The following is a 16,611-nucleotide window of genomic DNA, read 5'->3' as shown; positions in this document are numbered from 1 at the left end:
TGCCCTTCATCTGTAGTTCAAAATGTGCTGTCCCCTTGCTGTGTCCAAATGACATCACTGCTGAGGATAACATGGTGGTTGGTCAGAAGCACATGACACACAGTATCGCTTAGCAGAGTTGTAATTTGGTTTCCCTGTCCCTATGAAGGCACTGATTACAATGTTCTTCAGAAACAATAAAAGTGATTTTTTTTCCCCATTCTTGTCCTATCCAAGCATGAGTCCCATATCTAATGGCTTTGTAAGTGGCAGAATACTGAAGTTTTAATTTATGTTTCTTCTACACCAACAGCAATGATTTAAGAGTCCTAGGAGTTGATATAGTTTATCACTTCACTTTTAAAATTCCATGTTGCTCAAATAGCCAACAAATTAAAATGGAATCAATACACTGATGAGCTGATGACAAGGAAGATGCTCTTCCACTTGTTTGTCACTTAGAAAACATTATCTTTACCTGCAGTTTAAAAAATTAATTTTTTTTTCAAAATTCTGTTCCTTGCTATATTATAGATAACTGTTTGTGCAAGTATGTATAACACAAAATATCAATACGAATACTGTATTTACATGCCTCTACATCAACACTGTAATTCTTACATGTTCATAGCAAACAATAAAAGTCATAAAATATGTTTCCTTACGAAATGTTCTTTTATATACCAGAGGTATTTTTTATGGTGCCTGCAGGTACAAAACAGGACACTGAGAATCTCCAGACATTAAAAACTAAATTGAATTGCTTTATCAGAAATTTGGATTCTTGGTTTGCAAATGCCAGTTAAAATGTATGAAGCAATATTTATTATAACTAAGCCCCTATTCACTTGGTACATAATAATTGCTGTCGTTCACCATAATTAATATTTTCACATCCTTACTAAGTATGAAGTAAAGCAACTGAAGACTAAAACATTACATAATTTGCACTGCTAGTGTCTTGAAGACATTATATAATTCATGTATCATTAATGATAGTAATATCTGCAGTGCACAGAAGCAGTTCATTGTAACTGTAACCCTCAATTAAAACATTATTCCATCTCAGATTTTCATTATTTGATTTTAAATCTCAATTGAAATGTATCTTGCTAACTCCACAATGCAGAGATTTCTCCCTCCTGATGGAGCTATAAAATTTGATGTGTAAATGAATGTATGAAAAGCTGATTTCCTGTTCCTGGTATTTTAATGTAATATAAATAGGTTGGTTACAGTTCAAAGAACATATACTGAAAATACATAGTTTACAGCATTGAACAAATGCATATCATAAGTAAAAAATTGCTCTAAGTTATTCTGTATATTGTTGAAAAAAACAATACCCCATACCTGACTCTTTGTCAATTTGCCTCATGAATGTAAAAGTGCTTGGAGCCAAAGTACATTGTTATTGCTCGTTGCACATCTCTCCATGTTGTAAAGCAATTCTTGAGTCATGGCTTCAAAAGATGGCTGGAAATGGACACCATTTTATAATAAAAATTTTTCACCAAAGAAGAAATTATAGCTCCTGAAAGTAATGTACGAAAGTGGAGATTTATTTTTTGTAGTCATTGAGAGCTGCTACCCATTGCACCAACTATCATTCTTTCAATTTCATTTTCATTATAATGAATTCAAAAATTTGTGAGCCCTGAAGTACCAGCATATGTTCCGAATCAAGTAACCCAGCTTACCGAAAGCCACAAAATCATAAAAGTCAGTTATGTGGTATTGTTTCTTTAATGACAATATCTGGTCACAAGGTAAAATTAAAGCAAACAATGTCAACCTTGCTCACAGTCATCTGTGACCAATTTTAAAATAAAATGCATAGCTGAAAGCATTTTTTATCTCAAAATAACATTCTAACAAATTTGTCAATTTCACTGATTTTCAATAGTACATTTGCTAGAATCCATATGCAGTAACTATGATGCTGATGGTATAATTAAAAATTTGTGCTTTAATAAATTCTAAATTTTCAGATGTCGAGCATAAAGTAACACTAGTCGCAGACAGCATGGTGGCTGCAACAGGAAGACCAATGGTCAGTAGTGAGACTTCTGCTGCACCTTCTGAAGAACATCAAGAAGATACAAAACCACAAATTACAGATAGTGGTTCTTCACTGGATACTGATCAGGACTCTAATGTAGTTACTGAGGCACATCCAGTCTACCATGGTACAGAAATGGAGGAACAGGAGAACACAGGAGACGCTGTACATGACACCACTGTCACGGAAAAACCAGAAACTGTTTCTTCTGCACAGGAAGGACACATACCAGCATCCCCCGAACCTATTGAAACCCAGACAAGTCATGTTCCCAGCTCCGAGAAACCAGCTGATGAACATTTAGTGCTGCAAGAGGAGAAAGATCAACAGAGCACTGAAGTACAGCAAACGGTTCAACCAGTGGAAGGTGGACTGGTTGAGGAGCAGGCCCCCAGCGAGGTGAAGCCAGAGGCTACTGAGGCAGTAATTCAGGAAGGAGCTGATACTTTAGAGCATACAGTTAGCCCATCAGAAAGCCAAAATGCGGATCAACAAGTGACAACAGAAAAAGCATCCACTGAAGATGGCTATGTTCCAACAATTTCTCCTGTTGGAATTTCAGAAACCAAGGAAGACCACACATATACTCCAACTTCAAGTGCTGAAGAAGCTACAACTGTAGTGGTAGAACATTCATCTGGTTCCAGTGATGCAATACTTTCCCCAGATTCTTCATCAACTGCTCCTGATGCTGATGGATCACAACAACCAATAGCAGCTGTCACTGAACACACTGACAGTTCTCCAGGTCTTTCCTCATCAGTCATTGACGAACAACATGTAGAACACTTCACTATTTCAACTGACCATATCACACAACCAGCAGCTGTTACAGCTTCTGTCGAAGGAAGTGCACATGAAGATCAGTCATCTCAAACTTCTGTTTCAAGTACTGACCAGGTATCTATTTCTAGCCCACATACGGAAGCAGCTGATGCAGAAGGTGTTACCAGTGGGCAAGTTCCTTCTGAAAGTATCCCTGATGCAGAACTTCCACCTGTTGAAACAGTAACAGATAGTCAGCAAACTGTTTCAATAATACATAGTGATGTTCCTTCCGTAGCACCACCTGAATCTGATAGTCAATCAAAAGACCCAACAACGGCATCTTCTGAACAAATGAAACCAGAAGAATTTCTTAACACTGAAAAACCTGATGTATCTAGCAGTAGTCCAGAAAGTTATGAAACAGAAACAGTGACTGCTTCATCATCAAATGATGATGAACAGCAAGGTACAACTTCTGTGATACATCATTTACCATCTGAGAAACCTTCTGATCACCAACAACAGGCAGAACATCAGACTGATTTTCCAGCAATAACTGGCTTTGAGGAAACAGTTTTTCCTCAACAGGCAGGAGAAGTAGACTCAGACGAAGGATCTGGACATGAAGAACCTATTCACCCTGTAGTTACTGAAGCAGCTGAGTTAGAGCAACAGTCATCTTCTCACCCTGAAACCATGGAAGAACACCAACAGACCGTGTCACAAGGATCTTTGCTGTCTGAAGAAGAAACAACTGTACAGAGTGAATCTGAAACCCAGCAATCTCCTGTATTTACTGAGCATGTACCTCCAGTGCAGCCTGTTGGAGAAGAACAAGGAGGAATAGAAGCATCTTCCATTCACCCTGAGACCAGCAAGCCAGACTCTGTTCATCAACATTTACCTGAACAAGACACAATTCTCACAGGAACATCTGGTGATGTGCACACCACTTCTCCTCTAGAAAGTGATTCTCAGCAGTCTTCTGTTACAGAGAACCAACTATTTGATAGTGATTTGCCAACAACTCAAAAAAATGAGCAATCCTCGCCATCTGTGGAGGTAGTCACTGAACATTTACCACAGCAGCCTGTCATACTTGAAGGAGAAGCTGAATCTAATGAGCAGTCTGTGACTCTACCTACCAGTGACAAAGAGGATAGTACTGTTATACAGGAATCTCTCTTCACAGAACAGGAAAAGCAGACTGAAAAACATCCTGAAGAAATGCAGACGGTTTCCCCAATTGATGATATTGCTCAACAGGAATTGGTTTCTCAGCAGCCTGTACAGCAGCCATCTGACACAGAAGAAACAGCAGAACAGCAGACACTTGCACCCGTAGCTGCTTCACAGCAGCCTGATACAGTAATGCAGGAGGAGGTTGATGATATTGCTCAACAAGAATTGGTTTCTCAGCAGCCTGTACAGCAGCCATCTGACACAGAAGAAACAGCAGAACAGCAGACACTTGCACCCGTAGCTGCTTCACAGCAGCCTGATACAGTAATGCAGGAGGAGGTTACAGACAGGATTCCTGATGACAAACAGCCATTGTCCCCTACAGAAAGTGATGTTCAGCATGTTATTGCTTCAAATCCTCATGAATCTAATGAGGGATCAGGGGCCATGGAAACAGCAGAAATTCAAACATTGTCTCCTATCACAGTGGAAGAAGCATCAAGCACTGTTTCACAAGAATCTACATTACCTGGAAGTGAAGCTGTTTCAGCTGCAGAAACAGGGCAAGAAGAAGGTTTGGCATCAGAAGAAGAAAAGGAATCTGTCACTACTCAGCAACCAATACAGGCAGTATCCCAACAAGAATCTGTGTCTGATGATAAGACACCTGACAGCATTACTGAAAACTATGCCGAACAACAGACTTCATTAACAGGGGATGTCAGTTCTCAGCATGACATTATTTCTCAGGAGCCTGTAGTTGACGAACAACATGAACAAACAACATTTGCAGCTGACAGTCATTCAGAACACACACCTGCTCCCTTACAGCCTGTTACAGTTGACAAAAATCATGACATTCTTGAGCATGAGACTACTACATCTTTAGCTTCTGATACACAGACAACAGTTGTTTCTGTAGAGCCCATAGCTACTGCAGAAGAGGAACTAGATAAGCTGCAGACTCTGCTCCCACCAGGAGAAGACAGTCAACATGTTTCCATACCACACCAGCATGCACCAACTACAGAAGAAATGATTTTGCAGACATCCTCACCAGTATTTGAGGACAAAGAGAGTTCTGCAAGTGTAGTCACTGTTAGTGAAGACAACAAGACACCTGGATTTACAGAGGAAACAAGCAAACAGACAGTAGCACCACTAGATCATGATGTGCAACACTCTGTGGTCCCTCAAGAGGGTGCACCTGTCACAGAACCTGCAGAACAACAGACTAGATTTACTGCACAGGATGAAATGGTGCACATTGAGAACACACAAAAGCCATCACTGGATGGTCAGCAGGTCACTGAGATTTCAGGACTGTCAGATGCAGTAACTAATTTACCTATAGACGCAGAAACTGAGCAATTCTTGATAGGTGAGGAGGGAATAGAAAAAGTAACAGAAGCTGTGGAAGTCCAGACTATTTCACCTACTGATTCGGAAAACAAACAAACTGATGTTCCCTTACAACCTGTTACTACTGAGGAAGTGGCAAATGCAGTAAGTAGTTCAGATGAGGGACACAGCATCCCCTCTGTTATACCTGATATTGCACCAACTCACATATCTCACCCTGAAAGCCAAGTTGGGCATGAAACAACTGTCACAGATGTATTGGATGAACAAAGCACAGCAAGCCCTGAGCAACCTGAAATATCTGAAACACCCACAGCACCAGTTGCAGGTACGACTGATGAAATACAAGTAACTAACATCCCTGAAGAACATGTATCACAGGTTGCTGAAGCGAATGTTGATGATGCAGGAGAAATAAATGTAGACACGCAAACTACTACTTCTCTTGTATCACAGTCTCCTGTAGAGACTGTTTCAACAGTACAAGAATTAGGAGAACTCCACCCCTCAACACCAGAGGAAACCGAAGTCCAGCAGGTCACTACAGCTCATATACCAGAAACCCCTAGTGAGAAACCTGCTGAACTAGAAGGACCAGAAATACAACAGAGTTCTGTGTCATCTGAGACTGGAATTCAGGAAGCAAGTACACTTGGTGAACAGGAAGCATCAGTCATTGAAGACACAGGATCACAAAACACGATTTCTCCTATTGAGTCAGGGGCACACACAGTAAACGTTGATCAGCCAGTCTCTGCACCTGATGTGGAACAAGAGCCGGCATCTCCTTCAGAGCCTGAAATTCAGCAAGCAGCAAACACTGAACAGTCAGTACTGGCAGAAGGTGATAGTTCCTCTGCGGCAGAAACAAGTGTAGAAACTGCCACTTCAGCAGTTCAGCAGCCTACTCCCTCTAAGGAAGAACAGCATTCTTCAGTAGAATCATTGGAACAAACTGCTAGGCCCACAGAGGGTCATGTCCAGGAGGCCACTGCTACAGAAAGCATTTCAGAACAGCTAGCTACATCTGACAAGGACACATCCATTAGTTTCAGCAAACCTGCTGACCAAGAATCTGTGTCTGAAAGTACAGAGACATCAGATGAACCTCATTTAATTGAGACTGTTGTATCAACAAGTATTCCGGAAGACATGGAATCTCAATCAAGCAGTTCCAATGCTCCAGATGTGGATCATGGTGTGCAGGATACAACTAGTGATTTCACACAATCTAGTGGTGTGCAGGAAAGTGGCACTGTAACACTGGCAATCATACATCCTTCTCAGGCTCCTATAGAATCAGCAGATCATCATATAGATATTTCTGAACAGTCTTCCCAAGGTACAGTTACAGAAGCAACAACGGTTCAGCATGAACATACAACTTCAGCTCCAGTTAAGCCACCTGTCCATGAAGAGGAAGAGGAACAAGTAGCCAATAATGTCCATCCTGTGGAAGTTACAGAAGGAAATCAGATTCTTACTGCCTCTTCTGAACATCCACTGCACACAACAGCACAGCCTGCACTAACTTCTTTGGATCATTCTGATACTAGCCAAGCATCAGCTGTACAGGAAAATGAACTAGAAGCTAATGCGTCTTCACCATTTCATCCAGATCAGAAGCCTGCTCATTCTTCAACATCACATCCAGCTTACGAACATTTCCCAGAAGATCATACCTTGGCAACTGGTGAAGGAATCGAACACATAACGGAAGCAACGAAACGACCATCACATCATTTCACAACTAGACCACCATTAACTACAGGATCACACCATCATCCAAGTCAACACCCTGAAGATCAATATGAGCAGTTTCCATTTGGAGAAGGACAGTACCCAACAGGAGGTGATACAGATTATGATGATGAAGAACAAGCTGCCTTTGGTCCAGGAACCTGTCGCTATGGGGGAAAGGTCTACGTATCAGCTCAACAAATACCTCGTGATGACCCTTGTGATTTCTGTTTCTGCTTCCGAAGTGATATCATATGTCTTCAACAGAGCTGCCCTCCTCCTATCCCAGGTTGTCACGAAGAGCCAATCCAAGGCTTTTGTTGTCCACGATATGAGTGCCCTGTCTCTATGGCAACTGTTCTGAATGTATCAACAACTACCACCACCACTACTACCACTTTGCCACCACATTTCCTAGCGCACCACTACAAGGGTGCAGCCCACAGGACTGGGTGTCAAGTTCAGGGAAGTGCATATCGTGTTGGAGAAGTGGTGCACTCTGCCTCGGGTCCCTGTTTGGAGTGCAGGTGAGACCACCTACTTAAATTATTTATTAAAGTGTTTGGGGAAAAGGGTAGAGAATAATTTGTTGTGATTTATTATATGTCTTTGTAACATTGTTCTTTAACTGCACTATAAGTGTTGTTTGTATTCAAATCAATTTCTAACATCTGATATCCTGACAGAGCTAACAGATTATATGTGTTTGATTCCTTCTTTTTATGCAGTAAAGGGGCCAAAAAACCATTAGCACCAAATGAAAACTATATAGTGGCCTATTGATTAAACATGACTCTACTTGAGTGATAATGACACATTCAATTCGTAATCTGTCACAGGTAGATTTCTTAAAAATGGCCATCATGTGCAGTGTTTTAACTATTTCCTTTAGGAATGCATTTGCTATTGTTATCTTGCACACTATGAGGAACTGAAGTCATTCAGAGGTTCTGATGTCATTTACATTAACATTAAAATGTGACAACTAAGGAGGTACAGTTTGAACTAAGTAATTTGGACAGCCTGCTACACAGCACCGCAAATTCTGCTCTCAATGACTTCTGAAATGATTTGCAGTCCAATAAAAATAAATATGAAATTATCAGGGAACAATAACAAACCTCAGATAATAAACAGGGAACAATAACAAACCTCAGATAAGAAACAAACAAATAAACAAGTGTTAGAAAAATTGTAGTTTTTGAAACCAGAGGTTTCTTCACTCTGAAAAAGCCTTGGCCAAGAAGGGCAAAAGTTTGTGTCAACTTTCACTAGTGTGTGTGCATGCTCCTGCCTGATAAGCAGCTTTTTCTATTCTTCTTTTGTTCCATTCTCTGCTGTTCAAGTTAGGTACCAGCAAACAAAAAATGTAAATATTAACAGAGTGTGATACACAACTGAGATGGAAGTGACTAGATTTTACTTCTGCACATTTCCAGCATTGAACATGTATATGAAAAATTGGGTCTCTAATTTTTAGTTTTAAAATTACTAAATGTTATCTATAAATCGACACACTCCTGTGAACAACTTATTAAAGTAAAAATGCACATGAGAATGCAAAGTTTACCTATTACAGTAGGCATATTATGTACCAGCTTTTTCAACACCTAAATTCTTCTTTTGAGAGGACTGCAAAAATTTCTATTAACCCTTTCGGTCACTTTTTTTTTTTTTTTTTTTTTTTTTTTTTTTTTTTTTTTTTTTGTGGGAAAAGTAAATCATGGCTTTGCTATCCAGTTCTTCAAATTAAATTATGATTTTTCAGTTGCATAAAATATTTCGAGGTGGCCCCCAAGGGAGGATACAACCCGCCCCAAATGAGGACATTGTATTCAAGCGGGTGCAGTATAAGTCCAAACTCAAAGTATTTTATTTGATTTTATTTCACCAAAATACATAAATTACACAAAGCATACTTAACGATTATATATACATAAACTATGGTTTTATACTTGTGAAGAATGACAATCAAAGTTTTTTTTCTATCCAGACGTAAGTGAATGATACATTTTACACAATAAAATTGGGTTTTGCCTTTGCAACCCTGTTTCTTTCACCTGCCAAATGATTTTTTTGTCACTGACCACTGGAAGATGCCCTACGTTGTTCAAATGAACATGAGCTTCAGGATGAACTTCCGCATTGGCTCATTTTGAAGTACTTGGAGATGGCATTGGACTCTCACTAGTGGGTGCCTCCTTTTCCTAGCAGCTGGCGTATCTATTTTTGTCAGTACTTTTGCCATATTTGTCCTAAAATGAAGTAAATCAAGGGTCTTATTTTTAGGAACACCTAATTCTGATGTGTTTTTCTTGTACTCAATCCGTGTGATCAGAAAATCCATCTTGTTGACCCCTCACATATGTTGGTTGTAAACTTGAATAACTTATGGCCAGTTAATTTCAACATATTTCTTTTCAGTTTTATCCCATCTTTTACACACATCTTTGTTTCTAATTCCCACAAAATTTGACACCATTACTACTGGCTTATTGCCACGCCGTTTTGTTACTATAACTTCACCACCTTCACTTATCAGTTCCTAAGCAGAGCCTCTTCCACATTTCATTATGTTTTTGTCACTCGAAAATCATAAGTTCTTGAAGTGATTTTGGCAAAGTACACATTGCGTACATATTCTTATTTCTCAAGTATTGCAGATAACTATAATTTGAGAAATAATTATCAAAAATGAGAAGCACATTTGTTTCATTGACTCTTTCTGTTAATTTCACCACTACTGATGGAACAAGACCAAAAACGTTTAACACTGCTGGATCAAGTTCTGTTGTCGAGCCTTGATCTATTACAAAATCAAACATTTGACCCCTTGTTCCATAGAGTGCAAATGTTTTTATTCCATGTGGTTTCAGTTTGACCTTAACATATTGTTTTACATTCAATGATCCCTGGAAAGCCACTATTTGCTCATCAACAATAAGGTGTTCTTCTATAGGTAAACTCAGCAACTTTTCTCTTATGGAATTGTATATTGCTCTGACTTTCCAAAATCAATAATTTTTATCAGGATCACTTGTTATGTCAACGAACTGGAAGTTCTGTCTCAATTTTAGGAAACAGTTAACTGACACAATGTGTGCTATTTGGGAAATGTGTAGCTGTGACCTCCAGTAACATCCAATCCTGGGGTATTTCAAATTTCCCATCAGAATGTGAATTTCTATAAGTGGAAGTATTTATTTTTCTATTCTAGGAGCAAAATTACCTACACTTCTGTAAACTGCATAAATATTTGTGCATTCCACACATTTCTGTACAAAGAACACAACTGAAACATTTTCTTAAAAAATTGGTAGGCACTCTCAACGGGATGCCACTCTAGACCAACAACGTCCATCACATCAGTTTCAGGTGCAATATTTATTTCAGAATGGTCTTGTTCATTGTCATCATTGTTTTTGTGCTCCGATGATAAGGGGATCTCCAGAATCTATAATAAAAAATGCTATTACAAAAAGAAAATGTACATCTGAGTAGCCCAGATGAAAAAGCTGTTAAATTCATTTTATATCAATTCTGAGGTGAGCACACAACCGTGTACATTTTTTCAGCACCTACATGATGGAATATGTTTTGGGTTGCAAAACGCTATAAACCATTGAACATGGCTATCAAAATTCATGTTCAGTTTCAAAAGAAGCTAACTGCATGTTGTCTTCATGTACAAAGCCTGCTAAATGCCCAATAGGCATGGCTGTCACCCTGCCATGTCTGGATGCAAAGCATGTGAATAGACATCAGACTTACAAATCTGGACATTCAAAGCGATCTTTCAGTCTGTTACGATAAGAATGGATACTTTTCTTATTCAGCTCTAGGTTGATTGTGCTGTAACAAATCTACATCTACATGGTTACTGTGCAATTCACACTTAAGTGCCTAGCAGAGGGTTCATTGAACCATTTTCATACTAATTCTCTACCATTCCACTCTCGATCGGCGCATGGGAAAAAGAAACACCTAAATCTTTCCATTTGAGCTCTGATTTGTCTTATTTTATTATGATGATCATTTCTTCCTACATAGGTGGGTGTCAACAAAATACTTTCACATTCGGAAGAGAAAGTTGGTGATTGAAATTTCATAAATAGATCTTGCCACAAAGAAAACCACCTTTGTTTCAGTGATTGCCACCCCAACTCACGTGTCTCATCAGTGACCCTCTCACCTCTATTGCACAATAACACAAAATGAACTGCCCTTCTTTGCACTTTTTTGATGTCCTCTGTCAATCCTACCTGGTAAGGAACCCATACTGTGCTGCAATATTCCAGCAGAGGACGGACAAGTGTAATGCAGGCTGTCTCTTTAGTGAGTTTGTCGCATCTTGTAAGTATTCGACCAACAAACCGCAGTATTTGTTTCACCTTCCCCACAATATTATCTAAGTGGTCTTTCCAATTTAAGTTGGTCGTAATTGTAATTCCTAGGTATTTAGTCAAATTGACAGCCCTTAGATTTATGCGATTTATCGTATACCGAAAATATATCGGATTTCTTTTAGTACCCATGTGGATAACCTCACACTTTTCTTTGTTTAGTGCCAATTGCCACTTTTTGCACCATACAGAAATTCTCTCTAGATCATTTTGTAATTGGAATTGATCGTCTGATGATTTTATTAGACGGTATGCAACAATAACATTCTTGCTGCCAATGCATTATCATTTGGATGGGATGAGTGTTTCATTATTATCTCAGTGTCACTTATCATGCAGTTAGAGGGCATTGCTTCTAGGCTACTCAGTTTACAATGTACCGTATGATATAAAACATCTAACATTACCTCCATCATTGTCCTCTTTTTCAAAATTAATGCCAGAATCATTGGATAGATTGTCAATCTCAGATGAATTAAGGAGCTCTATGACTTCTTCTTCTGTAAGTGGCCTTTGTTTATCTTGGACTTGGGACATTGTGAAAAAACCATAAGCTGACTAAAACGACAGCAAAATAATGTCCTAAATGTCTATGCTATTACAAACTTTCAATCACAATGTCCTCATTTGGAGACATGTATAATGTTATAAATATGTCACTTACCTTTCGTTCTGAAAGACACCTTTAGTTTTCACCTTCAAGAATGCACCTTTCTACGCACAAATAAATTTTTTTAGCTAAACTCAGAAGATATTAACTGACTGATGGGAGGTACAAAAATTGCTAGGAAGTGTCCATGTGACAACACATTCAGTTTGATTTTGTGATAACGTAGATTGACAGGAGATGGTGACACTGTGCTCAGATAAACTCTCTGCTTGTGGCAATATGAGGACAACAATCATAAATGGTAAAATTTAATGAATTTTAATATACTAAGCATTTATTTAGTATGTCCTTATATGAGGACACCAAGACCAAAAGGGTTAAGAAAGATAAAAAAGAGAAAAATGAAAGACACAAATATAAATGTTAATTAGAGACTGTGATAATTTACTCATACCTTTCACCAAGAAGAGATACAGCATAGTATAACATACGATACGGTTCAAACAGCTAGTGTGATGCAGCAGATGAGAGTTCACAGCAAAACATGGGAACAGAATAGGCAAACCACCAATTAGAAAACAAACACTTAAGAGAGAGCAAAAAAGTGAGTTGTAGGGACTAAACAGAATAATACACATGAGTGAGAGAGAAATATTGGTGGAAAATAAATAAACTTTTCTGTTAATTTTAGTGTTTTCATCGACTTTTTTCGACATGTAAAAAATGGCAGTCATCTGATTTCAAACTGGAAAATACATACACTTTATAGGCAAAAGAAATTGTACAAAGCAGTACAAATTTAATAAAAGAAGTCAGCAAGAGAATATTCATAAAACATAGTTTGTGTTCTTTGTATTCTGTGAAAATCATAAAATTATAGCCTTGGTCTGTTGCAGACAACTTTTTCATTGTTTTATTTTAGGCCATCATTTTTATTTGTTACCCTTGGCTGAACAGAAAATGAGATACTAAAAGAATAGGCCATGAAAATAAAAGTAACAAATAGACAAAGTAACTCTTCCAGTTATTCAGCTGTGAGTGAACACCTGACAATAATAGTCCCACCAGACACTTTTTTGGGTCAGTGTTTTGGCCATGGCTACATTTTACACAATATTTCAACAACTGCTCTAGTTATCTTGGTTATATTCTACACGTAATAATATTGGTCATGCTTGCTAAACAGTCTGCAACCAGACTACGAGGCCAGAACAGCCACTTGCCAACTTCAGTGGTTGTATACTAATATCACTATTAAGTCTGTTTAAAATTTCAGAAAAAATCTCTACAATGAGGTCAGGCCGAACCCCGAAGGGGATATCCCGGCCAATAAATGCCATATGATCATTTCATTTCATTTCAGCTAATTTGTTTCTGCAATAGACTATCAGATTTATACAAATTTATGTTTTTTTCCCCATAGGTGTGGTGGACATGGCCAAATGAAGTGTGACCCTAAGGAATGCAGTCCAGAACCAATGTTACGAAAAATGATCATGGCAGCAGCATCCAGAAGAAGGTGAAGAAGAGTACATAAACTCTCACAGATGTGCTCAATTGAAGAGGCTTCCTTTGGTGATAATGGAAGCAAAGTTAATATTTGTGCATTGACTGTGTTGTGACAAGAAAACTATTGTGGACAGTGAATCTTGTGGCAACACATGCATATATTGTTTTAAAATTCAAGAATGTTGTTGTTTAAAAGAGATTAAATTGGGTGCCAAAACTAGTAGGACAAGCTAGGAGAGGATCTGAGAAGACTGTGCCTTTCCTCTTTACCTCTGCCCTACGCAGCCCTCAGTCTTCTGAGTTGCACAGTTTTTAGTGCAAATTTAAGACAGTTGTTGCTGTGTAAAAACTGGTAACACTCATGAAATGTTTTCTTTTTATGAGTGATATGCTATTGAGGATAATCAAAGCAAAGATTGTCCTCACACACTGATACAGGTAGACTGATCTTCCTTTTTATGAACATTTTACATCTACATATTTTGTGTCTTTTTGAGTCTTTACACAAAATCTTTTGCTACACACATTGTACCAACCGTATATTATTCAAGGAAAAACTTTATACACAAGTTGAAGGGTTGGAGGAGAAAATTCAGAGATGTGGCACTTCCTGTTTTTTGATATTTGGTGTTCATTATAGCCACTTATTCTGAAGATATTTAACAAAATCTCCATGATTTATACTATTTAAATATTTTTTTACTATTTATCTCAGTGTAAGCATAGGTATAACAAACAGACATTTCCATTTTCCTGCTTTTTGTTTATTCTATCTTGAATAAGTGAGCTTTTGGAACACATGTCCAGGTAGTTTGACTGGTAGAAATTTGCAGGTGATGTGCCCTTTACTTCAAATTTTTTACTACTTGAACTATGACTGTTAAATTTCTGCCTCTTGAACATCTGGACAAAAAGCTGTATATTTATGTCATTGGTCATATAGATACAGTGTTAGTATTTTTAGTATTTATATATTATATATAAAAATGTAATTACGTGAGCTTTCCATGGACGTGTTTTCTAAAAACACTCCACATTCTCAATGACAAAATTTAACTAAAATTTTCTACTTCATTGAACTGAAACTTTTATGTTCTTCATGTTACAAATGTGCACAATGAGATTCTGAGTCATTTTTATGAATAAAATTTTGTGATTTGTACCTCTCACTGTTTCTTTGCTTGGCTCCTTTAAGCATCCCAGTTATTATATTTAATTATTTTTTGTGTATGTTGAACAAAAGTCTAATTATGAAGTACATATTTCCACAGTAAATGTTCTGCAGTTTTCACTCCTCTCCTGGTCCAAAATTCTTCTTCTGCTCCAAAATACTCCTAATGTCATAACATCTTTCACAGCCTTTTCACAGCAGAATCTTATTAATGTTATTCATTAAGCAAATGTCTGCAAGGCCACAGCAAAAACTAATAGGCCCAGAGAAAATATTTGTTACCACAGATACAGAAAATGTCAAGCTGTTTTCCAGCATGCACTACCCTGGAAGTGACATTTACTAAATCGTAGGCGTGCCCCTGAAAACTGCTGGCTGTACTGGAACACATCTGTGATAGCTATCTCCAGTTTTTTGTAAATGTGAAAATGTTTATTAGACAGGTGTGAGCAAGATGTGGAAACTGATTGGAGCTATTCTGTATTATAGGATCTACATCCATGGACATACACTGCAAACCACCATATGGTGCATGGTAGATGGTACCTTGTACTACTATCAATCATTCTCTTTCCTGTTCCACTCATGAATGGTGTGAGGAGAAAACAACAATCTACATGTCTCTGCACAAGACCTAATTTCTCTTTTCCTGCCTTTGTGGTCCTTACACAAGATACACATTGGTGGCAGTAGAACCATTCTGAATTCAGAGTCCGGAGTCTTACGATGTAATAAGAGCAGGTGATCCATTGTTGCATCCTTTCTTATTTAGATTATCAACACTCCTCAACATTACAGAGGCCTACAATAATATTTTTGTACCATTTTTAACCAACAAACTGTAGGCCCTAGATTTGCCAGATCAATACCTGGTGGCATATAGGGCCCCAGGCTTGAGTTCCAGTCCACTACTCGGTTATAATCTGCCAGGAAGTTTCAAACCAGCACACAGTCTGTTGCAGAGTCAAAAAACCCCAAGCTGTGGTGAGGCCATGCTCTTGAAATTTCCTTTCTTCCAAGAGCAATAGTCCTACAAGGTATGTAGGAGAACTTCTGTGAAGTTTGGAAGTTAAGATATGAGGAACTGGTGGAAATAAGGCTGTGAGTTGTGCTTGGATAGCTTAGTCAATAGACTGTGTGCCTGTGAAAGGCTGAAGTCCCAGGTTTGAGTCCTGATCCAGCACACAGTTTTCATCTGTTAGGAAATTTCATAAATGGCCCCTTATCTGTACTATTTTATCTGTTTCTCTTATGTGTATGGGTAAATCTTTGTCAGCTTATATCTGAATCTGTTTGGATCTGCTCCCTGCTCCCCTACTTCATGCAACACGAAGTTTGAAGCTGTAGGGTTATGTTGGGCCTACACGTCTCCCATGTCTACATTCTTTGCACTAAAATTAAGTTCTACTCTAATATTTGTTGTCTAAAAAGTGACATGTTACTTGTGGATAATTTACTCCCAGTAATACTTACTATTTCTCTGGTATGTTGGTATGTGGCTAATTGCTGAAGTGCCCTTCCTATATGACAATATCCAGGACATCTTGAGTGGTATCCTCTGCCATCCTCTTGAAGCTGCACCTTTTTTTAAACTGTAACATGCATGCCATCCATCTCTGAAAGGTGATTTAAATCATCTGTACAACATATCTGTTTGCCAGTATTAATAATCTGTCCAGGATTTTAATAAAGAACTCTTGTATGAAACTGAATGCTACACTCACTTAAGTTTTCTTCAGCAATAGTTACAGAATGAAATCATGTACACTGCAACATGTGACAAATTGGCCAAGTCAAAGCAAGACATCAGGTCAGTGACATGACA

At 38.2% G+C, this 16,611-nt stretch overlaps 1 protein-coding gene across 1 annotated transcript in view; it reads left to right on the top strand.

Moving 5' to 3' along the window:
- Window positions 1–14,777, top strand: part of LOC126476323 (fap1 adhesin) — a 156,144-nt gene extending 141,367 nt beyond the window's left edge. The window contains exons 10-11 of the mRNA XM_050103536.1: window positions 1,971–7,620; window positions 13,530–14,777. Coding sequence (XP_049959493.1) covers window positions 1,971–7,620; window positions 13,530–13,629 — 5,750 coding nt within the window. The 3' untranslated portion in view covers window positions 13,630–14,777. The remainder of the gene's footprint in view (window positions 1–1,970; window positions 7,621–13,529) is intronic.
- Window positions 14,778–16,611: the final 1,834 nt, after the last annotated feature.

The sequence above is a fragment of the Schistocerca serialis genome, chromosome 1, assembly GCF_023864345.2.
Source record: "Schistocerca serialis cubense isolate TAMUIC-IGC-003099 chromosome 1, iqSchSeri2.2, whole genome shotgun sequence".
NCBI classification, from domain to species: domain Eukaryota; kingdom Metazoa; phylum Arthropoda; class Insecta; order Orthoptera; family Acrididae; genus Schistocerca; species Schistocerca serialis.
Note: the sequence above shows the minus strand (reverse complement) of the source record. Positions and strands in the feature narration are given on the sequence as shown.